Here is a 24,235-nt window from a genome sequence, read left to right as displayed (position 1 = left end):
TTATGGAGAATGTACTCTGTCATGCATTGCACATTAAAAGATCAAGGACACAAGCAAACATGCAGACTTATGTTCATGAGAGTGTTCTTACCGCAGAATGGACGGTTTGTCATTGCAGGGGGGAGGTCAGGGAAAATGACAGTAAAAGCGTTGCTCTGACGTAACGGGGTCGATCACAGGCCTGGGTTTTTTTCTGTATGTTACATATTTGTATGTGTGTAGATGTCTGTGCAATCCGGTACGTGAGAGGCATCAATATGCATGCAGGAGAAAGCATGGTTGTTTGTGTTTCTGTGCACTGGCATGCGTTCATGTGTTTGCAGGAGCACGTGTGTGTGTGTGTGTGTGTGTTTGTGCGTGAGTGAGGTGTGTTTCTGGATAGAAAGAACCCAGCCAACTGTGAAAACAGCCTCCCTCCACACAGCAGATCAATCACGCCTGCAGTTGGGTCACTCTCCTCCGCTGCACTCTGCTTTTCTCTCTTTCTCTCCTCTGCCCGGACGTTTTTTGCTGTCCACTGAAATCCAGTCAGAGTCGATGGCTGAGCCTTGTGATCTTCTGATTCCCGTTAATAGTGATGCCTATCATCACTTTCCCTGAAATCACATGTTTAGTTATATAAGAGTGTTTTCTTTTTCTCAACGTACTGTGGTTAAATAATATTTTCTGTAGGTTTCTGTGTGTTGTTGTGGAGTAGTTAATTTGGGTTCCAGCATCAGTAGGTGTTGAACATTTTTGGATATTTAAAGAGGCACTGCTATGATCCTAGGAGTTACTTGTATCTCAGTAGCACCAGTGAGCTAATAAGTAGCATAAAGTACGACCTAATAGAGCATGAGAGTGACTAACCACTTCGAGAAAGGCGCTGGTTCCTGAAGTAAATTTCCCAATAATTTTCTCCATTGCGGTTTAGAAAATACTCATAAAAAGAGTTTAAAGGCAAACCCGCTACGTGATGACATATAACCATAAAACATTTGGAGCAAAAACACTATGGGAAAACAGAAACTTGTGGTTTCTACAGGAGCAAATAACATAGTTTCACAATCTCGTAGCTTGTGGTAAGTCAACAATATTTTGGCTTATAATAAAAACCAAGCAGTTGAGTTTGATAAAACTGGTGATTGAATGTTTTACGTGAAATTACACAAATTTAAGATATCTGAGATTTGGCTCTATTTTATCAATCGTGTCAGTCTGTTCATCTTGGTTCCTGGTCTTTCCCAAACACAGCTCATCCCCAGGTGCCCTCTCTCTGTAAATCTTCTAATTTAATTTTTTAGGATAAATCCGTCATCATTCCTTGTTTTTGAGACTGCTGTCACCGCTCTTTGTCTTTAATCTCATCCAGCTCCACCTCTTTCTTTTCTTTCTTTTCTTTCTCTCATCCTCTCATCATTGCTGTTGTATGGCAGATACCCTCTCAACTCCAGGCCACAGCACCAAACCTGATGTGCAGGGATCCCTCTGCTGAACAGCTGGCCGCTATACTGCCAAACACACACACACACACACACACACACACACACACACACACACACACACACACACACACACACACACACGTTTGCACTTCTCTCTTAGTGAGGACACTCATTGTCATAATGCATTCCCTAGCCCCTTACCCTCACCTCAACCATCCAAACTAAATGTCTAACCCTTACCAAATCAACCCTTTAACAGCCCTTTGAAAAAGTGAGGACGCACTATGCACAATGTCCTCACTTGACCAAATTGTCCTCTCTCCGTAAGGTCTACTACTACTACTACTACTACTATTCTACCGCTTACACGGACACACATAAAAACATTGTAGCCACAAGTTTTGTAAGAATCAGTCCAGTAGTTACGGACTGATGTGTATTTATGTTTAAAAAAAAACAACAACAACCAACAAACAAAAAGGAAGGGGTGAAAAAATAACCTCCTTGATGGAGGTAATCAATGCACATGACACAAGATGTAACTCTGTGCCCTCTGTTGTCTCAGCTCCACATGTGTAGCCTGAGTTATTTGCTGTGTGTCATTGCCTCTCTTCTGCACTGAAAAGACTCTTTCCGTTTCCCTTTGAGTCGGGCGGCACAGCACCAAACCAAACTGCTACTCGTCAACCTCCAGATAATTATACATTTATTTAACTGACACCTCCCATGCTGGAAGAAGTGTGACGCCGTGACAGTGACTTATGCATCTGCAGCGCAGCGGCTGCCAGCGGCTGTCAGCAGACTTTTGGCAGGCACCGCACCTCACACACTCACACACATTGTATTGTATATGTGGAAAAGAAAATGTCATTATGGTTGCTCTGTGCCAGCAGAGTGGGGTAATGAAGAAATGGGTAAATTAATGCCCAGAGATGTCACAATGTCTGCCATCACTCTGAAAGAAATTGCCTTTTTTTTGTTTTATCAAGTCTCAGCCAGAGAAGGTGATAAAGATAACTGCATTTGTCCTCAAGTGTACACGGCCATCAAGGAATTAACTACACGTTTTAAAAGTTCCCTTATTATTAATGACAACGTCTCCTCGTTCCGATTTTTATCACTTCATAGATTTACATCACCTTAATGACCTTAATAATTTGCCACTGTGGAATGAAGATAAAAATATGATATGACACTGTCACCGCTGCAACAAACACAGATCGCCAGCGTAATCTTACTTGTGACTAGATGGATGGATAAAATGTCCCTTTGCTTTCAATAGAAACTAGAAGTTTCTCCAAATCAGGTAATTAAATCACGTCCGTCAGTATCGTCGGTGCAAAGCTTTTATTTAGGCTGCCAAATAAAACCGTAAGTCACAGTTTGCGTCTTGCTCTCTCTGTTTGACCATGAGATGTTCTCTTTGCTCTCTTTTTTTCTCACCTGCTCTTTTCCTCCAGTCAGTGGTGGTAATGGGAAGGTGTTTATCACTGCAGTCTGGTTAAAAGTGCATCTATGTAGCTATGTTATATCTTTGGTAACTAACTAACAGCTCCTACTACACTCCACTTGTTTGGTGGATGTGCTGTTCGCAATTTTCTGTCTGTACTATAGACTTTTTTTTAAAGATTAACGATGCATCTCAACTTGTACAAAAATGAAGCCAAAATATCCCGGATATGGTCGTCGCCATCTTGCTTTTTTGAGAGTCTGCACATTAGCGATCAGGGGATGGAGCTGCTGTATTGAGGTCCTGCCGATACATGAGTCAGTCTCAGCTGTCAATCATGACATTTCAGCTCTATGTAAGTTGTTTTTTAGTTTTTTATGTTGTCTACTGTCTTTTATTTGTTGTTGTCTTTTTACTGCTGGCTGTAAAACAAATTGCCCCTTGGGGATAATAAAGATATTCTTCCTTCCTTCCTTCCTTCCTGTTTTTATGTCATCAAATTAGCAATAAAGCTAAACTCACTGGAAAAAGACCACTTGAACATACATCAGTGTGATAAGAACAGACTAACATGGAACAAACCATCTTTGAAAAAAATGTATCATGTTTTGGTCTTTGTCCCATCCGACAAGGAGGAGCTGGGATTTATGACCTAAACAGCTGCTATCCACCAGGTGGCGATCAAGATGGTTTGGCTTCACTTTTGGGAGCTGTCATGTCGTACGTATTTATTTACAGTCTATGATCTGTACTAAAGACCTTTTTGTACAGAAAAAAAAAAGACAAAGGAGACATATCACATTTTGGGAAGTAATGTTTTAGTTAAGAGTTGAGAAGAAGTTGAGAGAACTAATACCACTCACTTTTTGTAGTGTCATGAGTCAGCTGACTTAGCACAAATAGTGTCGCATAGCAACAAAGTCAAAATGAAGCCAATGTGACGACTAAACATTTGAAGGGGGGCCTGAATGCGAGAGTATGGAGTAAATAACCTACCGTACTTCCTGTTTTCTACATATTCTCTGTCAGCTTTGTTTATACACCACAGACGTGTGTTTGTGTTGCAGCCATGATGGAGGAAGGAAAGTCTGACTGAACTCTGGTACATCTGAATGTGTGTGTGTTTGTGTGTTTGTGCTCATCCATCTGTCCTACGGTGCTCCCTGCCAGTTGCTGCCCATATTGTGTCTCACTAACTGTAGAACACAACATGCCCCAAGGGCTCTTTATATGACAGCAGTTAAATAGACTAACTCAGCAGGCTGCAGTCGAACTTCAGCCGGGGAAAGATTACAGAGTTAGATGGAGATGAGCAGGGGGAGGTGTGTGTGTGTGTGTGTGTGTCTGTGTGTCTGTGTGTGTGTGTGGGCGGGTGATGTTACGGGAAATCAAATGTAGTCCAGCAACTCGTTAGTCTGCAATTTCTGGGAAACGGCTCCTTTAATGCGGATATCTGCAAATTGTATTGGGTTTAGATTTACCTGTTGACAGCCAGCTCTGCCTCCTTATCATTTTCTCAGTAACAGAAAAATCAAGCTGCTTTTAAGCTGCCACATTCACTCAGTTTACTGGTGATTGAGTGTTTGTTAAAGTCTCATTGACTGTTCTCTTGAAAATGTGATGTGTATAACATCCGACAGGGAACCGACACTTGATTCACTCATCAAAACATGGACACAAACATATTCCCTCCAACAATCATCAATACATGCAATAACACAGAGAATTAACCTGTACCTATCCTAAATGTATTCTTACCTCAACACTTGTATAGCTTCATAAACATTACATATATAAAAACTCGAGTTGGTCCTCACAAAGATCAGAAGTGCAGAGAGTGTGTTTTGCTGTAGTGTCGTCCATCAGCCATCACAGTGGTTATGTAATGTTTGCTGTACCCATCGGACGGGTGGAATGAATGTCAATGAGGCTGCTCTCTTCTTTTTTCCCTCGGCAATTCAAAACTCCTGAATACCAAAAAGAATCCCTCAGTAATAAACCTATCTTTTTATTAAACCGTGCATTTCCGGGGACAGGTGAGCTGTGCTGGTACTTGAGGTGAAAGCTTGCACCACATTTGAGCCCTTTCGCTTTACTTTCTCTCCAATTCTTCATGTTTTCTCTCTCCTCTCCTTGTGTTTTTTTTTCTCTCTTGCATCTATCCTCACCTCCCTCTGCCTCGCCTGCAACAAAAATCTCCACCTCCCGAGTCTGTTCCAGGGCTTGTTTCCATAGCAACAGGTTTCCATGGAAACTCGGTGACAGTGCGGTGCATCCCATCCTGCTAACAGCAGATGAGGGGTGTTCGGTGAGGGAAAGTTTTCTTCTCTTTGCTAAAAAAAAAATTCAAACCACGGGTTTATCTTTAAAACAGGTATTTTAAACCCACAGAGAAACACTGTTGGTAACTGTGTCATATAAACATGCATCAATCATTCATGGCGTGTACATACTCAGGCCTTTTATTTCAGAGTATTTAAAAGTATTTTAAACACTTGATTCGTATCTGCTTCCATTTATTTCGACGGTTTTCCAGACTAAATCATAACTCTAGGTTTAAATCAGGCTGCTGAACACGTCACGTTTGGTCTTTTAATTCCGAAACATACAATTTCAATAAAAGGCCGTGGTTGTTGTGTTTGCCCGCCCTTTTTTCTGAAGAAACCTCATCTCTGAATTTCTTTGACCCACTTGCATGATATGGATCTGTCCGTGTCTAATCGATTTTATATTTGTCCTTTCCCCCACCCCCCCACCCTCTCTCCATCCCATCCTACTAAACCTTCAATTTGACGTCTCTCTGAACCCCTGCATTGTGTACACAGAGACATCCAAGGGCTTGAAATAACTGTACCACTTCCCAAATGATGCAATTATACAGAAACGGTGGGGGAAAAATATACATGGACTTGGATTTTATGTCGCTTCACATTTAGAAATAGGCGGAAAGAAAGAGATGGCAGGAGAGGAGTCAAAGCTACTCACGTGTGAAGGAATGGGTGAGGGGGGGGGGGGTATGTTTTGCTGTCTTACATGTTCAGAACAGTTCTATCGCTACAAAGTGCCTCCACTTGCTCCAAACCCTTTGGGACGGCTGTGTGTGATCAGTTTGTTCTGACTTGTACAGTGTGGATATGAAAATGAGGAATATTTTTGGAACGAGCCCGGCAGTGTGAGCGTCCCTGTCTGTTGTTGGTTTTTTTTTGTTTGCAGCCAGATTGTTGCTCTGGTTTCTAATTATGAAAAACAACAACCTCGGGGGCATGTTGAATTTTCACGAAACAATCCCAGCTTCTTGAATCCAAGCGCTCGATCACACAGAGAGAGGTGGACGGGCAGACTGTGGCGGGGGGAAAAACGAGTGACAGATAGGCAGAGTACAAGCAAACAGAAGGTGCGACAGAGTGATGGAGCCCGCTGCTGAGGTGGCATCAGCTCCTGCTACTAACAAAATCTGACGTTGATGTGACTGTGAAATGTGCACAAATGAGTCAGATGTATATTTTTCTATTGATGGCCATGTTAAAACTGCAGAAAGACTGTGCATGACACACAGCAGTAAAGCTTGTGCAGCAGGAAAAGTTTCATCATCTTCTCCCCAGTTAAAGCAGCACTTTATATTAAAGGATGGAGGATCTGAGGGGACCTAAGTGGGCGAGCTTCAGCCCACTCTGTAATACTGGAGCTGACCTGGTTTGGTGCACGTGATCAGACTCCGCAGCAGCAGTCTACACGCTGCATATTGTGCCTGCAGGATCGACTGCTGCCACAGAAATAGCTCCCAAATAATAGCAACCAATACTTAGCGTGAGTCAGGACACTATTGAGCGTCTGTTGAATTGGATGTGACATTTTAAGGTTAGATAAAGCAGCTCGCAGCAGTGAGCGTTTGATTGCTTTGCTGTGGGTATTCACTGGATGGGGCCAGAAACAGTAAGAAAGAAAAAAAAAGTGAAGAAGTGGATTTTATTTTTGAGGCATTTTTAGGCATTAAGCTTTTTTCTATGTGCAGTTTTACTTTCTGCAGCTTTGATGCTGGTGACGAGGTACAAAGAGTTAAACTCTGGGACTCTTGATGTTGTTTGTCATTACTGTCCATCGAAATCAGGCCAACGTGCAGCTGTGAAAATATCAACTATACTAAAGGAACATTTAACAACATGTTGCTCACACCAGCTGCTTTTATATCAACCTGAAGGAATTGGCTTTTGCTTTGCATGTTTCAAGTTACTGCTATTAATTTATTTATACTTTAAATTACTAACATTACCCAAACTAATCCTTAACTTACTTGTCTTTCTATCATCCAGGCAGCCAATGACTTTCACTGTTTTCAGTCAAGCTGTACTCGGCTTAAAGGACTCACTTTTAACCAGGACTCCTTTTCTGTTTTAACCAGAGACTGTAGACAGATGACGTGTCTCCACATCCTTCCACTTTTCAGAAATGAAGCCAAAATATCTTGCATACAGACGTGGTCACCTTGCGTAATGCCTCTGCGAAACCAACAGCCTCAGCCCCAGGCATATGTTTTTAGGTCCGTCCGTCCATCCAACCCAATATCTCAGGAACACAGTGGGAGAATTTCCTTAAATTTGGTCCAAAGGTTCAATTGGACTCAAGGATTTTGATAGTCATGTTTTGGCCTCTTGAACATGATGTCTCAAGATTGCTTTGAGGGAATTTCTTCAAGTTTGTCCCAAATGTTCATTTTAACTCAAAGATGAACTGATGAGATTTTTGTTGGTTAAAATGCCACAAGCCAAAGTCACTGTGACCTCATATATTGTAAAAGCAGTTCATGGGAATTTCATTACATCTGACACAAACACTAGTTGTGTCCAGTTCAGGGGCCGCCTCCATTGGAGGACGCAGTCTACGCACAGTCTGCTGTGGATTTTGGTGATCGGCGTCACCAGATTAGCCCGCCCTTGTTGCTGTCGCCTAGCAACAGAGCTGCAGTTGGACACAACTAGAAAGTTTTAATGGCCCTTGTTTTTTTTTAGCGTGTTTACTGTTGACATGTCTAGTGTCTACTGCCTGATATTTAAATTTAAAAGTGTAAATATGCAAGATTTGTTTTCAACTAGATCTCTATATTAATAAAGTATATACAAATAAAGTTTATTATTATTATTATATATTATTATGACCCCTCCCACATCCTTCATGTTTCATGTTTCATGATGATCTGACCGGTAGCTTTTGTGTAATACTGTTTACTGTTAACTAAAAGAAAAACAAACAAACTATAAACATGTGAGGAGAATAAATTATATTGCATTAATTTGCCTTGCATAACCTACACAGGTCAGTCAGTCCGGCTCAATACATGATGTCACTATACTCTATGTACCAATAAAGATTATAGTTTGGTAACTTTTTATTCTCATCGGTTGCATCAGGCGAGTGAAGGAGATGCCAATCAGTCCTGAGAAGAAATGTATTCTGGCAACAACTTAAAAAGAGACAATTTCCCTTGTAGATTGTAGAGAACACAAGAATTACACACACACACACACACACACACACACACACACACACACACACACACACACACACACACACACACACACACACACACACACACACACACACACACAAGTAAATGAGCATCAGCACTCGCATGTTAGCCTGCAGTGAGACAAAGGGAGGTTTGGCTGCTTCACCTGCTCTGTTAAATCTCTGTAGTCCTCACTGCTTTAATGTGGATCCAGTTGCTCCTCTCCTCCCTCACACAAAGTACAGTCACACTACACTGGGCTCAAACCCATCACGTGTTCCCCTGGGTCTGCAGCTATGACTGCCTGACCGTGAAGGCTCAACACTTAATGAGACTGTAGAGGCGTAGTTAAAGAACAGTTTTATGGTCTACTTCTTAATGAGTCCTGGACTGGTTCTGTGTAAGGGGCTGCGAGATGTAGAAGAAGCTCTCTTTATAATTTCCGGAAAGGGAGAACAGTGCTGTCCTAATGCGAATCCAGACAGAGCTGAGAGATAATTACTGTTTCCCAGATCAGGGTAACTTCTGCGTATTATCCAAGACAGTAGTCAGAAACATGTGATCTCACATCTAAAAACCATTTGATAAGACCATTCTGATCTGTTCTTGTAACTGTGGTCATCTTAGCTCGACTGACCGTGTCAATCTTACTTTACAACTAATGAAATTTGTTCCAGTTTTGAGTCAGTCAATCAATTTGGACTCACAAATGCATTAATATGTAACAATAATGGAAAATCCCACGTCTGCAACCCCTGTGTTGTTTTGGCTGTCTGCTTAATTGGCTTGATGGAATCTGAGGTCCTTGGTGCTCCGGACCAGGTCTTCATCAAGCATGTCTGTGTACTTTGCTCTGGTTTGGGTTGAGGGAAAGCTAAACAAGCTCAGTCCCTACGGATGGAAAAAACACCCCCACAGCATGATGCTGCCACCACCATGATTCACCATTGGGTTGGTGTTGGGCAGGTGATGAGTGGTGCCTCAGAACTGTGGCCAAACAGGCCAGTCTTGGTTTCATCAGACCAGAGAATCTTGGTGCCCATGCTTCCATGGGTCTTTCACTGAGGAGAGGCGTAGGTCTGGACACTGCTTATAAACCCCAGAACCGTGGAGTTATTCAGTGATGGTTGTTCTGTGGGAAGAGACCCAGTTGTTACAGATGCCCTCAAGAATCAAGGCGGCCACTGAGCTCTCAGGAAAAGTCAATGCAGCAGAATTTTTTTTGTAGCCCTCCTCAGATCGGTGCCTCCTCACAACCCTGTTTCTGAGCTCTGCAGGCTGCTCCACTGGCCTCATTGCTTGGTTGCTGCTCTGATGTGCAATGTCAGCTATGAGACCTGTGTTCAATGAATTGATTTACCAGAGAAGAAACTTCTTTAAGATGACGAATACTTATCTAAATGTGATATTCAGTATTAGCTTTTTTCTTCATTTGCAAACCTTTCAAAAACTGTATCATTATGGGTATTGAGGGAAGATTGATGAGAGGAAAAAATATAATATAATATTATTAAAAGGCTGCATCAAAATGCACTGTGTGCTACTGTCTCAAGCAAGTGTTTATATTCAGGTAGCAGACCATGACTCACTGCCACACTGCCCAAACATCTGATGTTACCTGAATGGAGGAACCGTCGACAGATGCTCTGTCTTGGACTGATGTGGCAGCAGCAAGTTCAGTTCCTGTAGTTGTGGGGACATGAAGGAGGTCGACCCTGTTGCCATTGAGATGTATAGAAAGAAAATTCGACTCTCTTTTGACAAGAGTTTGTATCAAATTGTGCACTAAGAAACAATCAGCTTATCTGAGGGCTTTGTTATATCTGTAAGGCAGAAAGAGATGAACAGACTTGCTGTCGTGCACCCAAACTTCAAGAATAAATTAGTTAAAGTTGTTTGGGTATATATAATATCTTTTCAGGTTGTTATGGAAACTGGCGTATCTGCAGCAGTTTTATGCTGACGTGTTTTGAACCACTTCTTCTCTCTAGTGAAAACGGCAGTAAATTAATATCAGTTTGGAGTTTGGTTTCTTGTAATGTTTAGTTATGTCGTTTAACATTCGAGAGATCAACATTCCCAAATACCCTACATGGAAGTGTGAAACTGACATAGGTGCCAATATTGGGTCAACATCTTTTGTGGCTCCCCCTGTGCCACTGGCCTAGTGAATGGTCTGGACCGTGTCAGTGTGCTGCTGGAGCCTCCACAGGGCTGTCCTGTCCCACTTCCCCGTCCCGCGGGAGACCCCTTCAGCAGCCAGGCCCACTATAGCTCCCTCTCTCTGTCTCCCTCCTTCTCCAGCTGCTGCCAGACTCTTTATTTCTAGCTCGCCATTAAAAAGGATTGAACTTGTGAGACTTTATTGAAGTAGTTTCGGTTCTGGCTCTGTCGGCGCGATGTTGATTGACTTTTTCCCCCAATCTGTCCAAGCAGTAAAATTTGCAGTGGCATTTTAAAGTTAAAATCTAACAGTTAAGTGATCATGTAAAGCAGTAAAGCACTAGCTGCTGCTATGTTAGATGTAAACTGCGAGTGTTGCTAAATAGAGAATGGCTACAATAAAGTAATTACCCAGCCACTGCCGATGCAAGTCTAGCCACGAGAACTTAATGGATAATTACATTTAAGTGCAAGCGAGGGCTTGAAATGTGTAATAAATGTCTTGCACAGATTTTCAACAAATTTAGAGACCCGAAAAGACAGAAGACACAAAGGGATCCAGGCAAAAGTGAGGGGAACACCCTCCCTCCATTTACTCCGCCTGCTTCTAAGCCAGACATGTCACTGTACCAGCCGGTCACGCTTTGCTCTAGATTCTCTGCAGCTCACATTCCCCTGAGTTTCACCATATTTTAAAAACTCATCTGAGTGGTGGATGAGTTTATTAATTACTCATCTGCTGACTCTGTGCGCTCTGATCCAGTAGAAAAAAAGTTTTTCACAAAGTCTGCATCATTTTTTCATCAGACTGCACCAAGAATAGCAAACATCGCTTAATTAGTTAAGCATTTTTGACGGCCGCATTGTGTCTGTGCCTGCTAAAAAAGTCTTTACAAAATTAAACATAAGCAAATGATCACACACACACACACGCTGGGGAGTCAAGGCATGAAAGGCAGTGCAGGGATGCCGGGAGCGTGGCAGTGGGCGGGTGTGGGCGTCTGAAGTGCGTCTGTGTCTTTCTCTGCCAGTGTGAAAAGTAGTTCAGTAATTAAAGCAAACCTCTCTCGGGTCCCCAATGGAGAGGGGAAGGCAGAAAGGGGTGAGGAGGCAGTGAGAGGGAGTGGGAGAGATAAAGAAGAAAGGAGAGATAAAAGACATTTTTGATGAAAGGGGAAGAAATGGAGGTTTTAATTTTAGCTCGGCGTGCCAGATCGCCGCGGGGGGAGAACATGGCGACTGAATGCGAGGATGCTGATCGTTTAGACAGGGGGTCCGTGCACTCGCGTGGACAACACACTTGCGTCTCAACAGGCAAGCTGTTAAAAAATTTGCCTGAAGACAAGAGTTCCCCTCATTTTAAGGGGAATGACCGCGCCGGAGCTTTCAGTTCCCTCCACGTTGAAGAGGCTCTTTGTAAACGCATCAGCAGTGACCCAGTTCAGATTCACACGTGTTGTCAAAAAAATAAGAATCCCTTGTCTTTATACTGAACTGAACTCCTGCATTCACCGAAAGTCAACCCACTAATTAGGCTGCAGAGGGGAAGACTTTCCCGACACACTCTGGTGCTTGTTGGCAGCCTGGAAAAGCCTCAAATCCCAGTGAAATGCTGATGTTTATTTCCACTGCAAACATTCAGCGTACTTTTATTTTTGTGTTGTTCGAGCTGCGTTCTCGCATCGGTGCCGCTCGTTATCAGAACTTCTCTCCTCGCCTAATGAACATGTGCGTTTCGCTGCTCTGCTGCTCTGCTGTTTTTAGTTTTTCCGAGAGCCGTCCTGTTCTGACCCACATACGTTACCGTGACCACTGCTAAACTTTTGTCTCCATGGCAACGCGAGGTGTGAGAGGAAGGGATGCGCCTACTTTAAAGGCAGGGTGTTGTTGTCTTCCTGCGGTAGCCTGAGCCCCCACATGCCCACACAGATTCATGTCAGAGGAGAAAGTGCTGAGCCGAGAAGTCTCCATTTTTAATCAGTTTTCAACACTTAACACAACAGTTATCTATATGTTAAGTTAAACACAAACAAGGCTTTTTGTCGCAGCGAGGCAGGCGTGGAAATATGGCGAGAGAGAGAGAGGAGAGAAGGTCTCTGATGTATAATTCATCCGTGCAGTGGGTGGGCGGAGGAGATGGGAGGGGTGTGAGTCATGTGAGGAAATTCGGGGGAGGAAAGGTGGGTGGGTTTGATTTGAGGAGGCAGGGGATGGGAGGGTATAGGGAGAATCCACCACGCTCAAGTTTGCACTGTTATCTCTGTCTGTGCCAAATACTGTAAGATGTCCAGCGGGAATATGGATCGGTATAAATCAACATACACTATGTGATCAGAATCTTTATTGTGTTGTTTTGTCCCTGTGCCTCTGGTACTTCAAGACTCAGGAACACTTTGCAGGAACAGCTCTCCTCACTGAAGCATTTTAATACTTGAACATGCAGAAATTTGACGTTGCCCCAATACTGCAACTAGTATCAGCAATGCCTCTGGTACTGCTGGATAGCATAATGTCAAGTGCACACGTCTATGCACTGATCCAATACCATGTAATTATACCTCCATGTGGGTAAGAGCTGGTGGCCGGAGGAATTATGGTTTTGGTTTGTCCATCCATTCATTTGTATTTTTCCATTCTTGTGAACACAATATCTCAAGAATGCCTTCAGGGACTTTCTTCAAATATAGGTTTTCAAAGGTCAAGTTCGCTGTTACCTCCCAAAACCCATTGTTTGCATTGTGAACGCACCGTCACAGAATGCTTTCAATGTTCACTTGCACTCACGGATGAACTGATTCGGTTTTGGTAGTCTAGAGAGAGAAAGGGAATCGTTTCAAATTTGGCACAAATTTTCACTTACAGGTGAAAGTTCACAGTGATCTCATATGAATCTGGAAAAAAAAACCTGTCTGATTGTTGGAGGCATACAACTGCAGGGCGGATATTCTAGTTTTAAGAATAATTTTTTTATCCGAACCTGGATTAAATGGCACTTTTTCTTCGCTGCCCTGAACCAGTATTCAACACAGTAAGTTGGGTTGTGTAGCCACTTGCAGTCACTTTTTTTAGAGCACCACAGAAGAATTGATTTCTGGTAAGTAGTGTAATGTCAGCCATTAACAAAATGTCAGCAATTTGACAATATGTTACACACAAAGGTCCCACAAGTAGGAAGGCAACGTGTGCAGAAGCAAATTGGACGTGTTTATGTAGCTGCTTTTCTTGTGTTATCGACCACTCAAAGCACTTCACACTATGAGTCACATTCACCCATTCACACACACATTCATTTTCTATCACACACCATTCACACACCTCCTGCACAGCAATCGGGGGCAATTTGGGGGTTTGAAGGACACTTCAACATACAGCCTGGAGGAGCCGGGTATCGAACCGCTAACCTCTGGTCAGTGGACGTTAGTAATGTACAGGTGTTTTTGTATTGGATTGGAACTCTGCATCAGGATTAGTATTGGCAAGTTGAAGAAGGTATTGAAACATCTCTTCATAAAAATCAAGCTTCTTCACTTCGATTTTCCAGGCAGGAGAAAGAAGAAGTGAAAAAGAGAGATAGAACAGATTGAGGGATGAAGGAAACAAGTCAGGCTGTTGCACCTCTGGAGGGAGGAGCAGAAGAGTAGCTGCTTTGTTAGGAGACCTCCCTCCCTACCACCTTTATTCTCTCTCCTCCCCTGCTTTTCTCTGTGCTCCTCTGCCGCCTCCTTCCTTCATTTCCTCCAGCCGTTTACACGTTTTTGCCTTCCACATGCCTGGCCTCAGGCTATACGGGTGAGGTAAAATGGAAAGTAAGAGATGTGGCTTATTTCAGCAAAGCACATTCCTTCAGTGAGGGGGCTGCAGACCTATAATGGGAGGGAATTTATAAAATATGATATGAAAATATGAAACTAAATAAGAAAGTGTCCCTCCTCCGTGCTTTTTCTCTCTGCCCCAGATCAGTTCTATGTTCATCTGTGCACAGATGTCAACCCAGAAGTGTACGTGTGTGCGTGTGTGTGTGTGCGTGCGTGCGTGTGCATGCGTGCGTGCGTGTGCGTGCATACACTATCTCTAAAGGAGACAGAGGGCTGTGGTCCGTACAGGTCTGCTGTCCGGAGATAGCACTCTGTTGTTGTCTCTGCCCACTGATCAGTTCTGCCTCACCCACAGAGTGAGGTGGGTGCACACACAACACACACACACACACACACACACACACACACACACACACACACACACACACTAAGAACCACCTCCACCCTTTCTTGTCCCTCACTATACCTCCCCCGTCATCAGGCTGGAACAGACAATAAGACGGTTTGACTTGGCAAACCAAAGTCTGTTGAGTTTAACAGAGTTTTAAAGTACGACCAATTTCATATTGGATTCCTTTTAAAATGCATCAAAATGTATTCAGCAGAATGAGAGATGTCATAACGTTTCAGGGGTAAACAGTGTTGCAGCTAAGGTGACCCCTTCTTTAGACGTGATAAAACAACAGAAAAAAACATAAAATGCCTCCATACTGCTCATGTGGTGTCATCCTAGTGTCCGCAAGCCTCATCATTCATATTCGACTCTAACGGCGTCATTTACACCGTGTTTAAGCTTAAATATCCTCTGTTATTCTTCACGTTCGCACGGACACACAGGAAAACCGCACACACTCTCGTTCACATCACTACGTCCTCTAGCATCACTACTTCCGGTAGCAGACTTTTAGGCTTAAACACACATGTGTAAATGACGCCATTTCGAGTTGAATATGAATGTCGGTTCTTACGGACACTAGGATGACACCACATGAGCAGCATGGAGGCATTTTCAGTTTTTTTCTGTTGTTTTATTACGTCTGAAGAGGAGGTCACTTTGGCTGCAACATTAGTGTTTTGTTGACTCAAACACTTCACCCACCCCTCCATCGGCATAGTGGTGAGTAGATAATGAGTGAATTTTCATTTTTCTGTGAACTATCCCTTTGATAAGAAAGAATGTAGTCAAGTGTAAGTGCAAAATAAATGTCAAGGTACAATAGAATGTTTGAAAACACAGCCTATCTCTCATCTAAAATGCCAACTGGCTCTGCATGTTGTTAATTTGATGAGAAGACGTTTCCCTGGTGAGTCATGTTCGCCATCACCAAACTGAGAAGCTCTCTCACCTCGCCGTCTTGCCAGTGTTGCATCTTTCACACAAAAAAAGTCATTGCATGTTGTTCCCAAGATGTAAAAAACAACAAGTACACAAAATGTCCGTGGCCATTTTCCCACCGATGCCCAGAAGTTCAATGTGTTTCATAATCTCAGGCCTAAAGGGTTCTCTGTCAGCGTCTTGAATACCAAAATACAGAATAAGAAATTAGCATGTTCACCCGGGTCTCATGGTTCCATCACTGCCGACAACAGTGTCTGCTGCAGAGTCATTTGACCTGGGATTGAATGCAGATTGAATCCTTCTCCCATTACAGACAAAAAAGAGATGTTAGTGAGTATTTTCACCAGTGGAAAGGGGGTTTAGTGTCATTGCTCCCCCCTCAGACAAGGTCAGATCCTAGACACCACTTATTGATGCTGTACATATTGAACATTTGCACCACCCATCTCAAGTTGCTCATAACAAGGATCGGGTTTTCCTTATCCAGCTTCTGTGATACGTTTTTGGTCTGTGAGAAAAAGATTATATAACATGAACCAAATTCACAACAGCAGCCTCACGTGTGTCTTGTTTGTCTACGATTTTAATTCTTTATTTACAGATACATTTTTACTGATTAAATGTTTTAATTACCTATTCTCAGTGTTTTTAGTTTCAAATATTTAAAGATGTTGAACTGATGCGGTCGGCTATCAGCTGGTAGATTCTTGAAAGGGATGACAGTGTGTGCGTTCGCCGCCTCCGGTAATACAGACGTACCTTTTCAATCTCAGATGAACCCAGATTATGTAATTTGAGAGTCCTGTGCACTCGAGTGGATGTGACCACCCACTGCCCTGTCACCTCATGTACAATATCTTAAGGCAAACCTGAGCCCAGGGAAGATCGAATGGAGATAAGAGAGGATGAGTTTTAATACTGTGGCCCAGTGAAGAGAGGAAGACAATTGAGGATGCCCACCTGGAGAAAGAGAGTAGATGAAATGTCATTGTCCTTATATCGACGACTTATCTCCTCTCTGACTTATGCAGAAAGGTCAGGCAGGGACTTGGACTGACATATACAAAGTTAATATTTCAAAGGTTCACACAAGTTCATCTGCTTCTCCCAGTATAAAAACAACTCATTCTCAATGTGGTGATTATAAAAAGCCACAATGTTCTGATAAAAAAATCTAAAAGGTTGAGTGCATGAAGAAAGTAAGAAGTTAGATGATTGTTTCGCTGCTGCATTTAAAACAAATAAGGAATATGGCAGCAGTTTTTTATGATGCTGCGTCACTTTACTGAAATTGTAATTTTTGGCAGAGGAAAAGTCAGAGAATCACCAAAAACAGATTCATCCGGTGGAAACAATGAATGTCTGTACAACATTCAACTAACTGAGATATTTTGGTCTGGAACCAAAGTGGTGAACTGGAAATTCAATAGTTTTTGCGTAATCCTGCAGACGAAAACATAACCTCCTAGTTTATACGGACTATAAAGCAGGACTCACATGTACTGGTTGCCTTAACACTTGACAATCAACCAATCACAGTTTCCTGCTTGGGAAATGTATAGATGACCCGACCCCTGCTGTCTCCTGGAAGGGGAAGTGATACAAAACCGTTTCTCCTTTTATTATGAATCTGATTGGTATCGGCAAAAAAAAAAAATGTCATCTCATCTCTGGATCTCACTTTAACTCTTTGTTGCAATTAACCCAAGACAGGTAAGGTCACTCAGGCACAAGCTTCCGCCACAATGCTGAATTATTCACCAGCGGTCATAATGGTGTGTGTGTGTGTGTGTGTGTGTGGGTGTGGGTGTGGGTGCGGGTGCTAACAGGGAGATTTCCTCTGTGGCCCACTTCGGATCAGCTTACAGCTGTGTGAGTGCATGTGGATGGTTTGAATACTGACTCAGTGTTTTGGGATGCTCCGTCTGTTACTCCAGTGTTTGAGTGAAGCCCTCGTCCACCTGTTCATTCAGATGATGGACTCTTGAGTTTGACACATGTCCCTTTTGTCCACATTACATATTATCTGCTCGTCCTGAAAAGTAGAACCACTTATCCACCCTGTAAGTGAAACACTTGTGCATCTGTCGCATTCGGAGCACAACATCACATCAGAACCGACCTGCCAGGGCCGACCTTTTATCAAAACAATACCCCTGCTCTTATGTGTGGGCGGGGGATTTACATAGATCCAGCGCCGCTGTCGTAGTGCGCATGCTGATATACGTGCAGAATGAGTATAAATGTGACTCACTGCACTCGATACATCATCATCCTATTCATGAGGATTTCCTCTGTGTGCGTACGCCGGGTGCTGAGTGCGAGAAAAGGGAGCAGTAGCGTGTCCTGCAAACACATAAAGATGGATGGGGTAGTACTATGTGTGACTACGTGTCAGGTTGTGTAAAATGGTGTGAAACATTGCATAATTCACCGTTCACGCTGTCCTCCGATGGCTGTCAGCCTCACTGTCAAGCACCCGGGGTTAGAGCTGATTTGTTCACTATAGTTCAGAGTCGTCTTGGGTTGCAGTGACGTCAGTCGTCCGGTCACCTGTGACATAAAGGTCTGGAGTTACACTGGCCAGATACAGAGAGAGCACCCATACAGCTTAATGTCATGAATAATGGCTGACGGGGTGAAGTCAGGACTCCCACCTCTGTTCACTCTCTGGATGGCAGCACCTGCCCTGTGTGTTGACTCCTTTTCAGTTGAAGTCATCACTCTGTCTCACTTTGGTGTCTTAAGTTTCAAACTTGCAGCACTTTTGATACAAGCATTGAAAATCACTTCCCTCGTATTTATTGCAGGATTCAGTCTCATCAACTTCGACAGTTTTCAGCTAAAGTCATCAGGAGGTCAGGAACACGACTCGTGATCAATAATCTTTCTCTAAGCACTTTACCACAATGACATTATAACCTGTTGCCTGTTGGTGTGATTATGGATGATGGTTAAAAACTGAAGAGTGTGATCTTTGTCGACCAGCAGCATCGACAGCAGCATTTCAAAAGTCTAAATTAGCACAATGCACTTGCTTGCTTTTTAAGAGTTGTAACTCTGGACCAAATACTGGTGAATTAAATTGTCCAGACAAAACTAGACATCAGTTTATTCCTGCTTTTGACATTGGGGCTCCTGCAGGCTCACCTGGTAGTGTCAGCGCTCACATAGGGTGGCTTGAGTCCTCCTGCAGCGGCCGTAGGTTCGGTTCCGACCTGGCCCTTTATTGAGTGTCTTCCTCCATTCTCTCTCCCCACTTCACTCTTGCACTGTCCTCTCAAGAAAGGCCCAAAAATAATCTAAAACATCTCAGGTGTAAGAAAAGACCCAATATCTGCAACAGTTTGAGAAATATTCTTGTTAGCTCTCTGTTTGATTGCTCCACATTTATCCCAAAGTAAGTGAGTCCAGTATATAGCTGATTTAGTATGTACAGTATATGTTCTTTGGTTGAAAAAAACATATAAGTTGTATGAACCGGCTTTAAGTTTTGAAAAATAATGTAATCAAGTCCATTACTATCATAACTTCAGCACTAAACATGAAATCTGTCATTTTCAGTCAAATCTAGCTCACTCTACCTTGCTGCCTCTCGTTTTTGTTCATTTTATCACTAACTTTCTACAATATGCAATTACCCCCACCACCACCACCATCACCACACTTGGTCTCGCTATTTCTCCATGTCAGAGTTGAGGGTGAATAATTCATGCCCGGGCTGCTTGCTGGTGGAGATGAATCATGTGAGAGGAGCAGAATACACGTGCTCCTCTCGGAGGGACTCTTCTCTCCAAAGACCACAGGACAGTGAGGGGGGGGGGGGCACAGCTTACGCACAGATCTCAACTACTCCGTCCTGGATGCTTGCATGACATTACCGTGCTTTCATGAGGGTCTCATGTGAGCTCTGCTTTAAAAACCAGGCATGGAGCCATCCACAGAGACCATGCAGTGTTGTGGATATGACAAACGGCTTCATGAGTTAGTTTATCGTGAAATATGAAGGAAATGATTGTTTCCTTTTTGTCAATTCTATTCGATTCATCATCTTTTTAAATGTCTTTAAGTGTTCTTCGGGTTGCACTGGGCTCTCAGCTCAAGTCTCATGTCTCCATCACTCAACTGACACAATAAACTGTTTTGCTGTGTTAGAAAAGGCGAAGAGACCACGTAGTCTCCCATCACTCTAACACAGCTCAATTAAACAGTGTTCAAACGTTAAAGCCATTCTCTTTCTATTTGTTTTCTCTGAGCTTCTGTAAAGCCTGGTAATTCTCATTAAGAAATTCTTTGTGTTGGAACCGTTAATTATCCTTCAATCGTGTCTCAAACTGTGCTGCGTTGGGTTTTTGATTATGAGGGAATTGGGCCTGGAAACTCCTTGAAAGGTCATTGAATTTGATGTTGAGGAAAGTGCGGAAATCCTGCTGTCTGTGATTGTACAACACAGAGCTGGCACAAGGTTGTTTTTCAAGTGTCAAGTTTTGGTTGTGAACAGAAGTCTCAAATCAAGACACAGAAGTCAAATCCATTCATTTAACTAACTGATCCAAAAAACTCGCAATATTAAATAAAGTGATTTAAAAAGAAAGTCCTGGATCCACCCATGATCCTGATCGGCACCAAATTTGAATGGGTTGTTTGCTGACCCATAACAACCACCATCCACCAAGTTTCATGGTAACAACATGACTCGACGCAGCCTCAGACCCATGTTGAGACTTCGAGAATAAAGTTATCACATTACAAGAAAAAATATGTAATTTCCAGAGAGTAAAAACTCAATTTTACAAGGATGAAGTCGTAATTTATCAAGAATAAAGTTATAATTTCAAACTATGTGACATTTTAGAGGTGAAGTACCAGAAGATCATTCTGCTGCCTATGTTTAAATCAAGTTAAAGGATTATGTAAGACACTGATTATTCAAAAGAACGAGCCACGCAGACTTGAAAGAAATGTCCTCTTTAGTGGAAGAGGTTTCATCTGTGTGCTTTTCAAAATTCAATCATAGTCATAGTTATGTCTGTCTAACTAAAGATCATAAAAGTAGTAATATGGCATTAAGAAGAATGCCATAGAAGAAGGATAGAAATCATCACTTCCATACTACACAGGGTTAGTAGAAGCAGTAAAAATGCACCGGAATCGGATCGGTACTCGTTATCGGTAGATCCCCGTAACATGTAATCATTCTCTTAGTGCTTTAGGACAATATATCGACCCTGCTCACATGTTCGTTACATCAAATATAGAAAGTTTTTCGCCCACTGCTCAGTGTTCTGCAGTTTGTGTCCCTTCACTCCCACACACACTTCTGTCTCTGGAGAAACTCCCTGCCAAAGAGTAGCTAAATGTGTCTGTATACATGTGTTTGTGTCGGTGTCTATATTCTCTGTGTGTGTGTGTGTGTGTGTGTGTGTGTGTGTGTGTGTGTGTGTGTGTGTGTGTGTGTGTGTGTGTGTGTGTGTGTGTGTGTGCACTCGTTGCCTGCGAGCTGCAGTCCTCTCTTGAAGCGCACTGGGTTCTGCTGCACACGTGTATCTCACACGAAGGATCAACACACTGGAAGGCTGATGGACCCAGAACAACAATTATTCATAAGGAGGGACCCTCACAGTTTTCGTGCTGTCACACCATGTTATCAGACTGCATGGCTAAGCAGCCGCCGCTGTGGACTGAAGAGCTCAGTGCTCAGTGTTTGCTGTGGCTTACAGCAGCATAACGCACGCTCCTGTTTAGACTGAGGCTTTCATATCGTTTAAGCATAGTCACAAATCAGCTCCCTTTCCCTCACTCTGTCTGCGTAAAGTGGCCAAACAAGATCGTGGGAAATGTAGTTTATGGCTGGAAACATTTGCACAGGGTAGTAGTGATCAATACAATGTAGCAGTGTCCATATTCTTTTCTTTTTTGGATGTTTTGACACAGAATGACACACATGATCAAGGTAGCATGTTTCTCCCTTGTTAGCATTGGAGTCAAACAAACTTCGACTTCTTCTTCTTTGGCTAATGCACCGGTGCTGAGCTGGTCTAGAGGAACTGACACAATGTACACCGTGTGTCAGGTTGAGTCAGAGAATCGGACCGAACAGCGACAGCACATAAATCAGGAGATTTACTCTTGCAGTTGATTCTACAGATTTGAATCCCCCAGTTTAAAGGTAGTCTTCTCTTCTAAAAGAATTTGAATAACCCGAGAGTTCATTGCTGGTTGTGCCATTGGACAAATCTCTGAATTAACTTGATAAAGGTCATAACAGACAGTAGCTTCCCTCCATAGCTTCGTAAGCCAATCCAATAACAAAGTGCATATTATGAATAATTTTGTGCTCCCATTAATGTTGCAGTGGTTGCATTAAAAATAGCTAAAGTCAATTGATCAAATGATTGCAGGTTATGTAATGCCTAAAACAGTTACTGCTGATGCACTGTCAGCTTTTCATTACCCAGTTGTCAAACGTATAAATTATCCTGTCAGTCTCCAGTCTTTCAACAAGCGGCTGCTTGTGTCGCAGAGGAGATTGCTGGTAATGATAGTGGTGATGGGAATCATAATGGTGTGGCTCTTGGCGGTAATGTAGTATGGTGGTAACGTCTCCTAATACTCTTCCTTCTTTTTTTTTTTCTCTCTCCCAGATCAGCCGCTGCTTGAAGCCCGGAGGACGCTTTGTCTCCGTTACCTTTGCGCAGCCCATCTTCAGGAAACGCCTCTTCGCTCGCGCTGAGTACAACTGGTCAATCAAACAGTACAGTTATGGAAAGGGCTTTGAATATTTTGTGTATGTGATGACCAAAGGAGAACAGCTTAGTCCGGAAGATGCAGATGTGGAGAAAAAGCTACTTGAGGAGATGGAATCGGAACCTGGCCGGACCCCCGCAACACAAAAAGAGGACACGGAGGACTTCCTGTTGAATATTGACTTGTAAAATGACCGGAGTATCTTAAGGAATCTAAGACCTCAGAAACTTAGCAAAATAGCAATATATAACTTTTTTGTATATTCAGTTTAGAAATTCGTAACAAACGTCGTTTTTTTACTTAATTTTAAAAAATATTTTTAAATAATTTCTATTTCACCATATAGATGCTCAAATCCAACAGGATGTTTAACACAGGGCAGTGACTGATGCAAACAAAATGTACGGTATATATAATTTATACACAATTTACACATTTGTTATGCTCTTATTACAAAGACAAAAGAGTTCTAACAGAAGAATTGTCTGAACTTTTAACTGCAGCTAACTTTGAAAACTACCTCATTACAGCTGCAGCACCAGCCAGTAAATATACTGGAGTGTTAGAGTGACCATATATTGACCAGTTACACGTTTTTAATTTTAGGATCTACGAGAACAGGTTTACATGGTGTTATGTTAGAAATGCACATGAGCCAACGGACGTCATGGGATACAAGACAAATTTCAGAAGATATTCTGACAATAAAGTGAAATCTAATCTTAATCTAATTGATCTGATTTGATTGGCTAGCGTCAGTTTAGTGTTTGTTTAAACATGATTCGATTGGCTGGGGCCTCCAATGACGCATGAAAAGTCGTCATGCAACGTGACCACAAGGCAGTTTCGTAACGCATGACGTCATCCTATTCAAAGTGAATGAGCATCTTATGTTTTGGTTTTAGCACAGAATAAAATGAAAAAATGACTAATAATAATATACAATGCATGTGTATAAATCAACAATACATAAAGAACAACAGCTCTAGAGCAGCAGCTAAATAGTTTTTTAAGTATCTTAAATCTTGCGCATTGTTTTCCGTTGACGTCTCCATAAATGCAGGGTTAGGGCGCAGTCACATACCTGAATATTACCGAGGCAAACCTTCACCTTCTGTTCACTTCCAATCTGTAAGAGTGAAGAGGCGAATGAAACGTTTGCTTCCTGTGGCGAGGCAAATTGTGGTTTTTGTGTGGAATTAAACTTTGGTGAACTACCTCAGTAAAGATGCAACTGTGAAACAAATAATTATTTCACTTTATCACACCATGAACATTGTTTTATATATGTTTCAATGTTAATATCGTTGCATTATCATTTAAGTTTTGATGACCATTAAATGATTTGCAGCCATGACCCATCTGTGTCATGATTCTCTGTCTATGCTAAAATCTTCCTCTGTTCTAGTGCAGGTTCTCAATGGAAACCTTTATCAGTCATAAGACAATTTTACAAACCAGGAGTCCTGGACTGTTCTGCATTTATATATAAATCCGATTCAACAGTCTCTGACTCTCTAGAGCCGCCTGTCACTGTTACGCAACACACAAGACAAAGTGGCATGTCTAGACACGGTACATAACAGCAGCACCGGTCTGCATGTGAAGTCCGTATTAAAGGCCATTGATATGAGAGTCAGAGTCTCCCCCCGTGTTGTGGTTGTCTGCATCTGTCCCACGTCTGATTTAGATTCCAGACAAAAGCAGCTCATCGAGATCTGCATTGCTTGACACACCTGTCCGTCATATTGATGGCGCATGAGGGCACGCACACGTACATTCAAGTGATCGCTC

General features: G+C 42.5%; 1 protein-coding gene across 1 annotated transcript in view; it reads left to right on the top strand.

Moving 5' to 3' along the window:
- Window positions 1-23,798, top strand: part of ece2a (endothelin converting enzyme 2a) — a 71,307-nt gene extending 47,509 nt beyond the window's left edge. Inside the window, exon 4 of the mRNA XM_035171261.2 lies at window positions 22,339-23,798. Coding sequence (XP_035027152.1) covers window positions 22,339-22,629 — 291 coding nt within the window. The 3' untranslated portion in view covers window positions 22,630-23,798. The remainder of the gene's footprint in view (window positions 1-22,338) is intronic.
- The last annotated feature ends 437 nt before the right edge of the window (window positions 23,799-24,235 follow it).

This window comes from Hippoglossus stenolepis, chromosome 11 (assembly GCF_022539355.2).
Source record: "Hippoglossus stenolepis isolate QCI-W04-F060 chromosome 11, HSTE1.2, whole genome shotgun sequence".
Lineage (NCBI taxonomy): Eukaryota > Metazoa > Chordata > Actinopteri > Pleuronectiformes > Pleuronectidae > Hippoglossus > Hippoglossus stenolepis.
Note: the sequence above shows the minus strand (reverse complement) of the source record. Positions and strands in the feature narration are given on the sequence as shown.